Source organism: Cebus imitator, unplaced genomic scaffold (genome assembly GCF_001604975.1).
Source record: "Cebus imitator isolate Cc_AM_T3 unplaced genomic scaffold, Cebus_imitator-1.0 Scaffold30, whole genome shotgun sequence".
Classification (NCBI taxonomy): domain Eukaryota; kingdom Metazoa; phylum Chordata; class Mammalia; order Primates; family Cebidae; genus Cebus; species Cebus imitator.
This window is the reverse complement of record NW_016107345.1, coordinates 9873079-9889232: the sequence shown is the minus strand read 5'-3', so window position 1 is coordinate 9889232 and position 16154 is coordinate 9873079. Positions and strand designations below refer to the sequence as shown.

The window sequence follows — 16154 nt, the reverse complement described above, 5'->3', positions numbered from 1 at the left end:
CTTATATGCTATTTTGGAACTGGGAGTTTTTCAGTTTTCCTGTGTTAAGGACAACTTCCCTTTCAGATATCTACTCTATCTGTTGCACTATCTATTTCTTGAAGCTTGGAAAGAAACGAAGACTGCATCCTTGCCCATCCAATTCCAACCCTGATTCTTACTTTTCTTCTGGGATGAAGAGCTTCCTGGAATAGGGCTGGCCTCAAGTTTTCTTTTTCTTGGTCTTTGTTTTTGAGATGGAGTCTTGCTCTGTCACCCAGGTTGGAGTGCAGTGGCACGATCTTGGTTCATTGTAACCTCTGCCTCCCGGGTTCAAGCAATTCTTCTGCCTCAGCCTTCCAAGTAGCTGGGACTGCAGGCAAGTGCCACCATACCTGGCTAATTTTTGTATTTTTAGTAGAGACGAAGTTTCACCATATTGGCCAGGCTGATCTCAAACTCTTGACCTCATGATCCACTCGCCTTGGCCTCACAAAGTGCTGGGATTACAGGTGTGAGCCACCTCGCCAGGCTGGCCTCAAGTTCTCATTCTTTAATCATCAAGTCAGCCTTGCGACTTCTGAATTAGTATCATTATGTTCCAGTCACCTCTTCTAGTTTGATAGCATATTTCCCCCGTCATTGCAACTGTGATGGCTTCTGAGAGTAGCTTGCAAAGATTCTACTTTCCAAGGAGTGACCTGTGCTAGCTTCCCTTTTCCTTTTGCCAGTCCTATGGGCAGAGAACTTGCTGCATGGAAAACACCTGGTTTCAAAGGCTCTTGAAAGGAACTGTCCTCTGCTTATGTTTAAACATGATACATGGCTGGGCGTGGTGGCTCACGCCTGTAATCCCAGCACTTTGGGAGGCCAAGGCAGGAAGATCACTTGAGATCAGGAGTTTGATACCAGTCTGGCCAACATGGCAAAACCCTGTTTCTACTAAAAATACAAAAATTAGCTGGGCATGGTGGCAGGCGCCTGTAAACCCAGCTACTCTGAAGGCTGAGGCAGGAAAATTGCGTGAACCAGGGAGCGGAGGTTGCAGTGAGCTGAGATCAGGTTACTGCACTTCAGCCTGGGCAGTAGAGTGAGACTCTGTCTCAACACAAACAAACAAACAAACAAACAAACAAACAAAAAAACCGGATGTTACATCTATGCCTGCCTTCATTTAAGGCAGTCCTAATTTTTTCCAGTCTGTGAGGAGTCTGGAACTGGAGCACACCTCCAAGTACAGATAACAGGGGAAGTGGCTCACTTTGGTGGGTGTAGTTCTGTTTTGGGTATGGATGCAGCCATTCAAGGGAGTGGCCCCAAAATTCCACCTTTTCCAAGGCAAAACTACGAGAGGCCTTGTCTTTTCCTTAAACTTTCTCCTTCAAGGCAACTCCAGATTTTAACTTTGACTTTATTTTACCCTATAAAAATATTAAGGCACAATACGTCAACTTAAAGAACATGCAGTTCTGTTTTATTTAACAAACACTTACGTAACCAGCTAGGTGCTGTGCGAAGTGCTTTACATTGTCTCATTTGATTTTCTTTATAAACTATTTGAATCAGATGGAGTGGGCTTACCTCGCCATTCCCCCCACGCCCCCCTCGCCCCGCACCTTTTCCCCTCAGTGGAGAGAGAACCAGAGAGAAAAGGAATTGAGCTGCTCTGAAGGGCAAGGCCTCCTTCCACTTCCCGCAGCTGTTTCGCCAGGCTTGACCCCTTAGCTAGAGGCAGGGGGTCTCCACCCCTCGCCCAGATCTAGTCGGTGGGAAGGTGGGTGGCTGTTTCCGGGTCATTGGCGCACCCTCACTACTCCCAGCCACCTGCTCGGGTTCTATCCCGGCTCCAGGCTCTCTGGAGGGCGGCAGGGACATTCCAATCCTCCCACAACCCTCACGGATGTTGCGGGGGAGGGGGGCGCAGTTGCTCTTCTCTTCCAGCACCCAGCTTTGACCCGGTTTCTTCTCAATCCCTAGAGGCCTGAGTCACCCCTGTAGAGGAAATTAAGGATTGGTGAATGGTTTGAAAGTTGTTTGTTTACAACCCAGCCGTTGGCGAAGCCGCATCTCCACAGAGGCACTTTCTGGGCACCGTCTGTACTCCAGCAGACAATTGAGAGCCAAGCAGCCAAGATGCCTTCTCGCCAGACCAAATATGGTCACAAGAGCTAAACAGCCTCCCGTGGAAAGGCTGGCCTTGTTGGTGTCTCCCCGCGCCGGGGCGCACCCGGGCCGGCCCTCGGGCAGAATCGCCGGTCGGTGCGGCGCTCCGGGTGCTGCCGGCCTCGGCGCCTGGCTACAGGGGAGCGCGCGGTGTCCGGGACCGGCCCTACCCAGGCCTGAGCCCCTCATCCGCGTGACCTTCGCCACCCCCGGCCTTGGTTTCGGTCCACAACCCCTTGATGAAACAGGCTTGGGCCACTTTCCTTTTGATCCCGCCCCAAGTCCGTGGTAAACTCAAAGGAATGCAGATGTAGGGCTCCGCGGGAGAGGTCCGCGCAGCCGGGAGGAGTGGGTGGGGGGCACCCGTCTCCTCTTACCCAGTAAAGTACCCATCACACCCAGGGTTTTCTGGAGCCGGGGTGGGAGGAGGAGGAGGAGGAGGAAGAGGAGGGGCGAGCGGGGGCTGGCCGGCTCGGGACTAGGAGGTCATACATAATTCAATAGCTCAACTTTCGGGCCCGCCTCTTTCCTGGGGGTGGGAGTTTGCTCCAAACTTTGTTTATGGGACAGTCCGGGGAGCTGCTGCGGCCGCGCTGTCTGCTTCTCCTGCGCCTCCTTCTCTCCGAGCGCAAGCGCCTGAGGCCAGCTCGGGGGATGTGAGAGCCGAAGTCCCTAGGCTGCCAGGCACCGAGTCTGGTTGGAATTTGTCAGCCTAGCCTCGGCTCCAGCTGCGCAATCTCGGGACTCACCCGAGCGACCCAGGCCCGACGGCAAGTTCGGGCGGGACGGCGGCCGCGGTGCGCTTAGGCTGAGCTTCGCTGCCCGCCCAGGTAGTGCCCTCTGGAGCTCGCGCGCTCTCCCAGCACCATTCCAGGACTCCGGGCTTCCGGAGTCGAGACGTCGTGGAGTTGGTTCGGGCTGAACTTCTTTAGGGGGGCTGCCTTTCCTGGAAAGCTGAGACCTTCCCTTTGCCATCCTGCGGCTCCGCAAGCCGAAAGTGCAGTTACTCCCTCCATCCCCCGCCCTTCCTTCTCCTCCTCCAGGCAACTTCTTTGCTTCAAGAAAGTTGCATAATTCTCGAGGCCAGGAGGGACCCCTCCCCCATCCTGCTGGTCTTACCGCTGAGTGTCTGGGCTCTCCAGGCGAGCAATTATCTGTCTCCTCGTTTCCTTTTCCCTCTGCTCTCCTTCCCACCGTCTCGCTCTCTCACCCTCAACCCGCTTACCCACTTCCTCCGACTTTAAAGAAAAGGCTAATCTGACCTTCTTTTTGCAGAAGATGAATCCGGCCTCGGCGCCCCCTCCGCTCCCGCCGCCTGGGCAGCAAGTGATCCACGTCACGCAGGACCTAGACACAGACCTCGAAGCCCTCTTCAACTCTGTCATGAACCCGAAGCCTAGCTCGTGGCGGAAGAAGATCCTGCCGGAGTCCTTCTTCAAGGAGCCTGACTCGGGCTCGCACTCGCGCCAGTCTAGCACCGACTCGTCGGGCGGCCACCCAGGGCCTCGGCTGGTCGGGGGTGCCCAGCATGTACGCTCGCACTCGTCGCCCGCGTCCCTGCAGCTGGGCACTGGCGCGGGCGCTGCGGCTAGCCCCGCGCAGCAGCACGCGCACCTCCGCCAGCAGTCCTACGACGTGACCGACGAGCTGCCGCTGCCCCCGGGCTGGGAGATGACCTTCACCGCCACTGGCCAGAGGTACTTCCTCAAGTAAGTCAGCCTGGATCCGAAGGGGACACCAAGTCACGGTGCCCAACCCACGTGCGTCTTCGTGTGTGTGTATGGGTGTGTGAGTGAGTCAGAGAGAGAGAGAGACAGGCAGACAGAGAGACAGAGGGAGAGAGATGGTGCGTGTCCTTCCACGGTTATTTCACAGATATGGAGAGCTGGAAGCAAGGAATGAGTCTCTGGGTGTTGGAATTGTAAGGGATCAGAAGCAGAAGAGAGTGTGGTGAAGTTCATCCTCCATAAAACACACAGGTGACTTTGCCCTGAATCTGCAGGATTGAAACCTACTCCTAGGCACAGATCCTTAGGCTTTTCCCTGGCCACTCAGACAGATAGTCCAGAGCCAGGCCCTTTGGGCTGTGACACCAAGATAAATGAGAGAAAAGCTGCGAGGCTGGGGAACAGAGGGACTCTTAGTGGAGTAGGTGGTCTGCAGTCTCTATCTTTTTGGGAAAAGCAAGCTGGAAAAGTGAACAGTGGCTGGTAGGCCTTACTGCTCCCAGCTGCGTGACATAATGACCACACAGCACAGTAATGTAATTAGCAACTGTGTAGTGAAGTAGTTGTGGGCTGGACAAAGCAACTGTGTGGAAATTGTGTCAGGAGTTTTATCACATTAAACTTGTTAACCTAAAATATCATCAAATCACAAGCCTGCTTTGTCACTCTTCTTCCTTTCACATTGTTCCAGCTTGTTGATGTCATGAATTTTACATTAGATTCAAATTTTCAAATTACACCCCACAGGAAAAGATATTCTCAAACACTAGAGGAGATTGTTCCAATTGTGGTACCCTAAGATAACTACATTCCTCAGGACAAACCAAGCTGGAACTTGAAATGTTCCAGTGAGGTCACAGGGTCCGGCTATCAAAGCCGTGGATGGAGGTTGTGCCAGCCTGACCACTTGCTTCAGGATTGCCTGCACTGCCAGCAAGGGAAACTCCTCTCCTAAGAACTTGACTTAGACTTCATTTTAAAGCTCATAGAGCAGCCTTATTTCAAATTTCAAAAGTGAAGACATTATATACAATTTAAAAAGTTTAATCAAGCATTTCTTTGGCATTAATTGAACCCTAAGAATGAATACACAATGATGGATGAAGTTTATTATGGTGAGCCCTTTTACTCATACCGGTGACCAGTTCTTATTCTTTCCCCATCCCAAAGCTGTTGACATCTTGTTCAAGGAGTTCTTTTTTTGTTTCTGGGTTGGTGCAGTGCTGAGATGCTGAAACTGAATTGATGGTCGTTTATGCCACAGCTGGTCTTCTCTGGGTTATTGAGTGATAGTTTGGACATGTGCTCAGTGCTTTGACTTCTAAGTAGCTGGTGGAGTCAAATGTGTGATGTAATTACATGACATTTTTCTAAATGTGATGATATTGTTCTGAAGGATGACAGTTTATATAGTGCATTCAGGTCCAAAAGAGCTGGCATTATATATTAACTTTAATTAGGTAAATGCAGTTTCAAATATTTTATTGTGGCGTTTATTGCCATGGACTTAGTGATGAATACAAATAAAAAGAGAACCAATAATTGTCAATAATTTGAGGGGTGATTTTTGCTCCCAAATGATTTTCTTTTTAAGACAGGCTCTTGCTCTCTCATTCAGGCTGGAGCGCAGTGGAGCTTGCTCAGGCTGGAGTACAGTGGTGCGATCTCGGCTCACTGCAGCCTCTGCCTCCTGGGTTCAAGCAATTCTCCTGCCTCAGCTCCCTGTGTAGCTGGGACAATAGGCACATGCCACCACACCCAGCTAATTTTTGTATTTTTTTTTGTAGAGACAGGGTTTCACCATGTTGGCCAGGCTGGTCTTGAACTCCTGACTTCAAGTGTTCTGCCTGCCTTGGCCTCTTGCAGTGCTGAGATTACAGGCCTGAGCCACCATGCCTGGCCCCACATGATTTCTAAACTATGTTTATAAATATATACACATACACATACGGTATATGATCAGTATAACTGTGGTTATTAAAAATATGAATTAAGAGCTAGGCTTGCCTAATATCTGAGGAAAGTTAGGTGAAAAAGACCCTGAAATGGCTGGTTGCGGTGGCTCATGCCTGTAATCCCAGCACTTTGGGAGCCAAGGTGGGTGAATCACCTGAGGCCAGGAGTTCAAGACCAGCCCGACCAACATGGAGAAACCACATCTCTAGTAAAAATGCAAAATTAGCCAGTCGTGGTGGCACATGCCTGTAATCTCAGCTACTCAGGAGGTTGAGGCAGGAGAATCGCTTGAACTTGGGAGGCGGAGGTTTCGGTGAGCCGAGATTGAGCCATTGCACTCCAGCCTAGGCAACAAGAGCGAAACTCTGTCTCAAAAAAAAGAAAGAAAATCACCCCAAAACAAATGCAAAATAAAAAAATTTCTTTTGTACATTGTGTTTTGAATGATTGGAGTAGCTCAGAATTACCTGTGAATGAGGGCAAAAGTAGAAGTTAGCCTTGGACGTAGAGAAAGTTGCTGTGATCTCTCTGCCCATCCCCCAACCACTCTCCAATCCAAAGCAGAGTGCATCTTCATTTCACTTTGGGTAGTCAATGAAAATGACAGCTGGAAAAAAAAATGTGTAAGCCTAGTCTGATCTGATGGCCTGATCCCTGGAAGTTTCTTGGCCAAGTGACTAAGAGAGCTTAAGAATCTGTCAGTGACTATTGTCTTTCAGGATAAGCAATCTGCCAAGAGTTCTCTGACTTTCTTTCTTTCTATTTTTTTTTGAGATGGAGTCTCGCTCTGTCACCAGGCTGGAGTGCAGTGGTGCAATCTTGGCTCACTGCAACCTCTGACTCCCTAGTTCAAATGATTTTCCTGCCTCAACCTCCTGGGTAGCTGGGAGTACAGGCCCGCACCGCCATGCCCAGGATTTTTTTGTATTTTTTGTAGATACAGGGTTTCACCATGTTGGCCAGGCTGATCTTGATCTCCTGGCCTTGTGATTCGTCCACCTTGGCTTCCCGAAGTGCTGGGATTCCAGGTGTGAGCCACCACACCCAGCCCTTTTAAAAATTTTTTTATTTGACCAGGGTAGAGATGGGATCTCACTATTTGCCTAGGCCAGTCTCAAACTCCTGGACTCAAGTGATTCTCCTGCCTCGGCCTCCCAAAATGCTGGGATTACAGGCATGAGCTACTATGCCTAGCCAGAAAAAGAATCTTCTTCTTGACTCTGTTAGGAGTTGAGGGCTTTATACATCAGAAATGAAAGGATTTAAGAATGACAAGCGTCAATTTTATTTTGTTTTGTTTTTGACTAGAAAACTGAGGCCAGGGAAGGGTGACAATGTGACTTTGGGAAAGTCATGTGGTTATTTTCTCTGTTTTTTTTTTTTTTTTTTTAGACAGAGTCTCACTCTGTCGTCCAGGCTAGAGTGCAATGGCTCAATCTTGGCTCACTGGAACTTCCACTTCCTGGGTTCAAGGGATTCTCCTGCCTCAGCTTCCTGAGTAGCTGGGATTACAGGCACGCACCATGCCCGACTAATTTTTTGTAGTTTTAGTAGAGATAGGGTTTCACCATGTTGGTTAGGCTGGTCTTGAACTCCCAACCTCATGATCTGCCCGCCTTGGACTCCCAAAGTGCTGGGATTACAGGTGTGAGCCACCATGCCCAGTCGTCATGTGATTATTTAATGGTGGACCCTGGACTGGACCTCTAATCTGTTGCTGTCTACTTAGGGAACAGTTTTCCTTTTTCCCACCCCCACCTTTCCCCCATGTCACCTCCTTAGCTAAACAATGAACTTAATGGGAAACAAAGCCTGGACATCTAAGAAGCCTTTTGTCATTTTCTCAGGTAAGACTGTTCTGGGGTATATGATCTAATCACTTTCTGGAACCTCCTAAAGGCACCTTTGCCAAACATTCACACCTTTCCTGTGATGTTCAGGTCTCCTGTGGTATTCAGATATTCCTTTAGAGTAACAATGACCAGGGCGTGGTGGTGCCCACCTGCAGCCCCTATTACCCCCAACATGTCTCTAAATAAACATTTTTTAAAAATTAGTGTAACAAGGGAGCAGATTGAATGTTAAAACACCTGGCCCCTGAAAACCACTGTGTTCATTCATTATTGCTGTCCTCTAAATCTCCTGTATCAGGCTGGTGTGTGGAGACATTGGGCAACCTGGCACACTGAATACTGATCACATTAAATTTTTAAAAGGTCTCTGATTATAAATAGAATACATGCTTTTTGTACATAAATCAGAAAATGGGGAATTATAAAGAAGAAACTTACCTAGCTTCAGTAAACTTTCCCATCTTTACTCTATTGCAAACATTCTTGTAAAAAACTTTCATTTGAATAACGTGATTTTATAAGAAAAAAGATTTTATCCTACTCTCAAATACAATTCGGACTATAACATTTGGCTGCTACTTCTAATTTTTAGTGACAATTTTAGTGTTTTGTCTTTTCTGAAATGTGTGATAGAATATTATTTTTGTCCAAATGATCCATGCACTTGATAACAAATGCAATATACAGGAGGACATTTGTTGAAAAACAGTGGTTTCCTTCACCTCCTCAAGGCTCACAGATGGAACCTTTTAATTTTTTTCATCTGTTTCTATTCAGTTCTTAGATTGTTACCTTCTTAAGCCTAAGTAATGTGCTTTTACCACCATATTTTGATTTATCAACTTTTAACACCTGATACGAAAGTGAGACTGTAGCTCTTTAAGCTAGTTTTCTTTCTTCTCTCCCAAGTTTGCTGTTTCAATATTTTAAGTTTGTCTGTTAGGTCACCTTTTTTTAAAAATCAACTTTTTTTTTTTTGGAGACAGGGTCTCTGTCTGTCACTTAGGCTGGAGTGCAATGGCATTCGTAGCTCACTGCAGCCTCAAACTCTTGGGCTCTAGTGATCCTCCTGCCTCAGCTTCCTGAGTAAGTATGACTATAGGTATGCACCACCATGTGTGGCTAATTTAACTTTTTGTAGAGAAAGGGTCTCTATTCTGCCCAGGCTGTTCTCAAATTCCTGGCCACAAGTGATCCTTCCACCTTGGCTTCCTAAAGCACTAGGATTACAAGTGTGAGCCACCACACCTGGATTTCGTCAAATTTTGATAGTATTTCTTGATTCCTTATGCTGTATGTCAATAACGTTTGGATTGCAACTAGTTCTGTCGTTCACTTTTTGACATTGCTGCTTTCACATTGCCAAAGTGCTGAGCCCATAACCATCTTATTTATAAATGATTCTTTTTTTTTTTTCTTAAGAGATTCCCTCCCTTTTTAAAATTTATTTTTTATTGCATTTTAGGTTTTGGGGTACATGTGAAGAACATGCAAGATTGTTGCATAGGTACACACATGGCAGAGTGATTTGCTGCCTTCCTCCTGATCACCTATATCTGGCACTTCTCCCCATGCTATCTCTCCCCAACTCCCCACCCCCTGCTGTCCCTCCCCAATTTCCCCCCAACAGACCCCAGTGTGTGATGCTCCCCTCCCTGTGTCCATGTGTTCTCATTGTTCAACACCCACCTATGAGTGAGAACATGCGGTGTTTGATTTTCTGTTTTTGTGTCAGTTTGCTGAGAATGATGGTTTTCAGGTTCATCCATGTCCCTACAAAGGACACGAACTCATCGTTTTTGATGGCTGCATAATATTCCATGGTGTATATGTGCCACATTTTCCCTATCCAGTCTATTGTCGATGGGCATTTGGGTTGGTTCCAGGTCTTTGCTATTGTAAACTATGCTGCAACAATCATTCGTCTGCATGTGTCCTTATAGTAGAACAATTTATAATCCTTTGGATATATACCCAGGAATGGGATTGCTGGGTCAAATGGAATTTCTATTTCTAGGTCCTTGAGGAATTGCCACACTGTCTTCCACAATGGTTGAACTAATTTACACTCCCACCAAAAGTGTAAAAGTGTTCCTATTTCTCCAACATCCTCTCCAGCATCTGTTGTCTCCAGATTTTTTAATGATCGCCATTCTAACTGGCGTGAGATGGTATCTCAATGTAGTTTTGATTTGCATTTCTCTAATGACCAGTGACGATGAGCATTTTTTCATATGTTTGTTGGTCTCATGTATGTCTTTTTTTGTGAAGTGTCTGTTCATATCCTTTGCCCACTTTTGAATGGGCTTGTTTGTTTTTTTCTTGTAAATCTGTTTCAGTTCCTTGTAAATTCTGGATATCAGCCCTTTGTCAGGTGGGTAAACTGCAAAAATTTTTTCCCATTCTGTTGGTTGCCGATTCACTCTAATGACTGTTTCTTTTGCTGTGCAGAAGCTGTGGAGTTTGATTAGGTCCCATTTGTCTATTTTGGCTTTTGTTGCCAATGCTTTTGGTGTTTTGGCCGTGAAGTCCTTGCCTACGCCTATGTCCTGAATGTTTTTGCCTAGATTTTCTTCTAGGGTTTTTATGGTGTTAGGTCTTATGTTTAAGTCTTTAATCCTAATTTTGGTGTAAGGTGTCAGGAAGGGGTCCAGTTTCTGTTTTCTGCACATGGCTAGCCAGTTTTCCCAACACCATTTATTAAACAGGGAATCCTTTCCCCATTGCTTGCTTTTGTCAGGTTTGTCAAAGATCTGATGGTTGTAGATATGTTGTTATGTTGCCTCTGAGGCCTCTGTTCTGTTCTGTTGGTCTATATCTCTGTTTTGGTAACAGTACCATGCTGTTTTGATTACTGTAGGCTTGTAGTATAGTTTGAAGTCTCGTAGTGTGATGCCTCCAGTTTTGTTCTTTTTGCTTAGAATTGTCTTGGCTCTGTGGGCTCTCTTTTGGTTCCATAGGAAGTTTAAGGTGGTTTTTTCCAGTTCTGAGAAGAAGGTCATTGGTAGCTTGATGGGGATAGCATGGATTCTGTAAATTATTTTGGGCAGTATGGCCATTTTCATGATAACTGATTTTTCCTAACCATGAACATGGAATGTTTCTCCATCTGTTTGTGTCCTCTCTTATTTCGTTGAGCAGTGGTTTGTAGTTCTCCTTGAAGAGGTCCTTTATGTTCCTTGTTAGTTGTATTCCTAGGTATTTTATTCTCTTTGTAGCAATTGTGAATGGCAGTTCGTTCTTGATTTGGCTCTCTTTAAGTCTGTTATTGGTGTATAGGAATGCTTGTGATTTTTGCACATTGATTTTGTATCCTGAGACTTTGCTGAAGTTGCTTATCAGTGTCAGGCGATTTTGGACTGAGACGATGGGGTCTTCTAGATATACAATCATGTTGTCTGCAAATAGAGACATTTTGACTTCCTCCTTTCTTATTTGAATACCCTTTATTTCTTTTTCTTGCCTGATTGCTCTGGCTCATAAATGATTCTTAAAGTTGAAAAGCCATAGGCAACATTTACCTGACTACAATTCTGTGAAATTATTCATTGCTTTGTGTGTTAGGATTGGATTTTAGACTTGCACTATGGGTCTGGTATTAGGATTCCTGGGCCAGTCAGAAGGACAATATGTCTAGGTCCAAGTGAAATGGATTTATTTTGTTTGTTTTCCTACTCTTCATCAGTTATTTAAATTTGTGTTACCTTTTAGTTTTTTTCACATTTGGATCATGACTTTCTTAATTTTTTTCCCTAGTATTTCTGGTTGCCTTTTTATGTGTTTATGCATTATATGCCATGATTATGATCTCAGAAGTTTTCAGGCTCTCGATCTTGTTTACCCTATCAAGTCTTCTTTCCCTAAGCTTTATGCCAAGATTCCTTTCTCATTCTGTGCCCTTCTTAACGGATTGTTCACTAGGCCCTCAACAGAACTGTCATCCTGGGACTTCTTTCCATGGCTGGAAGTGCTGTTTCCTTTTCTCATGTCTTTCTATTTTATTGGTTTACCCCCTCATTTTGCTGCAGTACATGCTTGAGTAACTTCTTAAGAAATGGTTTGTAGGAGGTAAGTTTTTCAAGTTATTTTCTACCTGAACGTATTTACTTAAAAATTGTTCTGTCGCTGGGCGCGGTGGCTCAAGCTTGTAATCCCAGCACTTTGGGAGGCTGAGGTGGGTGGATCACGAGGTCAAGAGATCGAGACCATCCTGGTCAACATGGTGAAACCCCGTCTCTACTAAAAATACAAAACATTAGCTGGGCATGGTGGTGTGTACCTGTAATCCCATCTACTCAGGAGGTTGAGGCAGGAGAATTGCCTGAAACCAGGAGGCAGAGGTTGCGGTGAGCCGAGATCGCGCCATTGCACTCCAGCCTGGGTAACAAGAGTGAAACTCCGTCTCAAAAAACAAAAAAAACAAAAAAAATTGTTCTGACTCTGGCTTGTTTTTTCTGTTTTTATTTGAATGACAGTGTTTTGTAGCTGTTTTCATAAGGACCTTTTGTCATTCAAAAAATAATGTCTGCTTTGTCAGTTGTCTGTAATGTGAAGATAGTGATACCTGTTGCATGGTGGTTTGAAAGATGAGCATATTTAAAGCATTTGGCACACAGGAGATGTATAGTACAAGTTAATTCTTGCTTCCCTTTCCCTCTCTCCCAATGCACATAGTCTGCTTACCCAGCCAAAATCAAAGCAGAAACCATGGCAATAGGGTCACTTGTTTTTTTTTTTTAAATTTATTTTTATTATTTATTTATTTATTTTTAATTTTTCTTTTTGGGTCAGGTGGTTTTTGCCTCTGGGTTACAGCTGTGGCCTTGAATGACAACCTGGATCTGGAGTTGAAAGTCAGTTTTAAGTTTAAGGACTCAGAGTACACTTCCAGGTTAAAAGAAACCTAAATAGGAGTGCTCACTGTGAGTACCTGTTTGCTTCAGCATCTTGGGCAGGGGATGTCCAACTCCATCTGAGAAGTGTGTAGTTTTTATTATTTGGAATCTAGATTGTCACTATAAATTGGGCTGTTTTTGTATGTGGGATGGGGGAGGAAGAGGAAATAGAGAAGGGGGAGAGATGAGCAGGAAAGGTAATTGACATTTGTTGATGACCTGCTGTATGCCAGACAAGGCAGAGAGTTCTAGTGCTTCCCAGAGAGAGAACAACAGAATTATATGCGTATGGAACTTTTTCATAGTCCTAGATGTTTTTACATATATTATTTCTTATAACCCTCACAGTGATCCCATGAATAGTTACATATTATTACCTCATTTTACTGTTGAGTAAACTGAGGTTCAGTGAGGTTAAGTAAATGTCCTGGGGTCACCTAACAAGTGAGTTTAGAACTCCAGGATTCCAAAACCTGTGTTCCTATCTTTATGCCATGCTGTCTCATGCCCATTATGTGGCCCATAATTAGGTCTTATAATTATGTATCCTTGGTGATCACATAACTGTGGTGGTGGAGTGGTGGATGGATCTCTAGGGTCTGCTTCTGAACTGAGTCTGGGTGATCCCATTTGGAACTGTCATTGATGGTGAGATAGAGATGATGGAAGAAAACCCAAATATACCGGAAATGGGTAGTACACCTCCAGTGCATATTTGTATTTTATTCTTATCAAGAGTTCTGCCAAGGTGGCTCACTCTAGTAATCCCATCCCTTTGGGGGGCCGAGGTGGGAGGATTACTTGAGGCCAAGAGTTTGAGACAAGCCTGGGGAACATAGCTAGACTCTGTCTCTACAAAAAAAAATTTTTTTTTTTTGAGACAGAGTTTCACCCTTGTCAACCAGGCTGGAGTGCAATGGCTTGATCTTGGCTCACTGCAACCTCCTCCTCCAGGGTTCAACTGATTCTCCTGCCTCAGCCTCCCAAGTACCTGGGATTACAGGCACCTGCCACCACACCTGGCTAATTTTTGTATTTTTAATAGAGACAGGGTTTCACCATGTTGGCCAGGCTGGTCTTGCATTCCTGACCTCAGGTGAGCCGCCCATGTCGGCCTCCCAAAGTGCTGGGTTTATAGGAGTGAGCCACTGCACCCGGCCAAAAAATTTTTAAAATATTAGCCAGGCATGGTGGTATGAACCTGTAATCCAAGCTACTTGGGAGGCTGAGGCAGGAGGATTGCTTGAGGCTAGCAGTTCGAGATTATACTGAGCTGTGTTTGTGCCACAGTTTGGTCAATAGAGTGAGACCCTGTCTCTGAAAAAAACAAAATAGATTTCCACCATGAATAAATTAACATAATTTTACAGTGAACATAGGCATTCCAGTGGGGGAATCTTTTAGCTGTAGTTCAATATCAGAAGTCTGGAGTTTTTACTAAATGGTTTCTTTGGGAACAAATAGTCTTTTTTTTTTTTTTTCTTTGGGTTATTTTCTTTAGAAATGAAGTGGACACAGTAATTGCTAAAAATCTCAACCCAGAATTCTCCATAATGTCTCCATAAAAGTCACGTCAGGATAAAAAGTGGGCTTGTGGTGGGTCTTAGATCATATGAATTTCTTTCAGCTTACTCTTTATTTGCAAGCTCTCCTTCCTGCACTTATGATGTTCACTTGCTCAGTGCTCTCAGGAGAAGTGAAATGAAAAAACATTAAAGTGCTGAGCCCAGTGCCTGGCACAAACACCACTGTCGAAAGTTCATTCCTGTTATTGTTCCGGGTTTAGGTGGTAAAGGGGGCTGCAATCTTCCAAGGCCTTGCCTTTGTGCCACCTGAAAGATCTTTAACCAATTCAGCTGATTTACAACTAAAAATCGTTGAACTCGGCTGGGCATGGTGGCTCACTCCTGTAATCCCAGCACTTTGGGAGGCCAAGGCAGGTGAATCACCTGAGCTCGGGAGTTCGAGACCAGCCTGACCAACATGGAGAAACTCCATCCCTACTAAAAATACAAAATTAGCCAGGCGTGGTGGCAGATGCCTGTAATCCTAGCTACTCAGGAGGCTGAGGCAGGAGAATCCCTTGAACCCGGGAGACAGAAGTTGTGGTGAGCCGAGATCACACCAATTGCACTCCAGCCTGGGCAACAAGAGCGAAACTCTGTCTAAAAAAAAAAAAATCATTGAACTCCTGTGTGTGTCGGCAACATGAGTATGTCCTAAAAGAAGAAATGTGTGTCTGGCTTTATCACTGCAGGCAGCTGACAGAATCTGGAGAAAGAAGGGGAACACAGACAAACCAGGCAGGAGAGCTGGTTTCAACCTGTGATTCTAGAGCCTTGAGCAACTGCCTTCCACCTTGGTTTGCTGGAAGGCTTTGTGAGGTGTGTCTAAGTCAGTCATTTCTAATATGGCTACAGGTCTGAAACTTGCAGCTGTACGGGATGTCTGTCAGTTTCTCCCATTGGCTATGCTCCTCTGGCCTCAGGAACTTGGCACAAGCTGTTTCCTGTGCCTGGAACATTATTTCCCTGCTTTTTGCCTGCTTAACTCCTCCACTACCTTCAGATATCAGCTTAGATGCCACATCCTACAGGAACTGTTCCCGACTTGCAGCCCCAACTCTGGTTTAGATGCTCCTGTTCCTCCTCCCATAGGCTCTTCTGTTTCCCCAGTCATTGCTTCACTCCCATATTACTGTTTTTTCCTTTTTTTTTTTTGAGATGAAGTTTTGCTCTTCTTGCCCAGGCTGGAGTGCAATGGCACAACCTCGGCTCATCGCAACATCTGCCTCCAGGGTTCAAGCGATTCTCTTGCTTCAGCCTCCCAAGTAGCTGGGATTACAGGCATGTACCACCATGCCCAGCCAATTTTGTATTTTTAGTAAAGATGGGGTTTCTCCATGTTGGTCAGGCTGGTCTTGAACTCCCAACCTCAGGTGATCTGCCTGCCTCAGCCTCCCAAAGTGCAGAGATTATAGGCATGAGCCACCGCACCTGGCCTGTTTTTTTCTTTACTGCACTGTAACCTCCCTCAGGACAAGAGCCATGTTTATCGTGCTTGGCATTGTATAACTTGAGCACAATGCCTGGCACATAGTAGGTGTTCGAAAGGAATCCTGTATTATTTATTTTTAGCCATTGTCATTCTAAGCTTGCACCCTGGAATTTGTAAGAGTCTGACATGCTTGGAAATGGCATTCCATCCTATCTGTGCCCCTTTGACTGCAAGATTAATGTCAGAGCTCCAGATACTAAATACAGTGGATAAAGGCTGGGTGTTCAGAGAAGTCTCGTAAAGGTGCTTGGACATAAATGGAACTTTGAAAAAATGGGAAAAATATGGGTAGGTGTGCAGACAAATCTTCCAGGAAAAAAGGGTTGGGAAGAGAGGTATAGAGGCAGAAATGCTGAGGATGTGTTTTTCAGACCAAGAGGAGCCTGTACTGACTTGTGTTAAAAGATAGGTGTTGGTTGGTAGATGATTATGCATCCTATTCTTCAGTTAGGGTGGGCTCATTGACCTTTTGCTAGTAAATGTCAACTTTCTCACCCCATAGTTTTGAGATACACCAGTCCTAG

At 45.4% G+C, this 16154-nt stretch overlaps 1 protein-coding gene across 1 annotated transcript in view; it reads left to right on the top strand.

Moving 5' to 3' along the window:
* Window positions 1-2604: 2604 nt before the first annotated feature.
* Window positions 2605-16154, top strand: part of WWTR1 (WW domain containing transcription regulator 1) — a 152428-nt gene continuing 138878 nt past the window's right edge. The window contains exons 1-2 of the mRNA XM_017523833.2: window positions 2605-2972; window positions 3418-3851. Coding sequence (XP_017379322.1) covers window positions 3421-3851 — 431 coding nt within the window. The 5' untranslated portion in view covers window positions 2605-2972; window positions 3418-3420. The remainder of the gene's footprint in view (window positions 2973-3417; window positions 3852-16154) is intronic.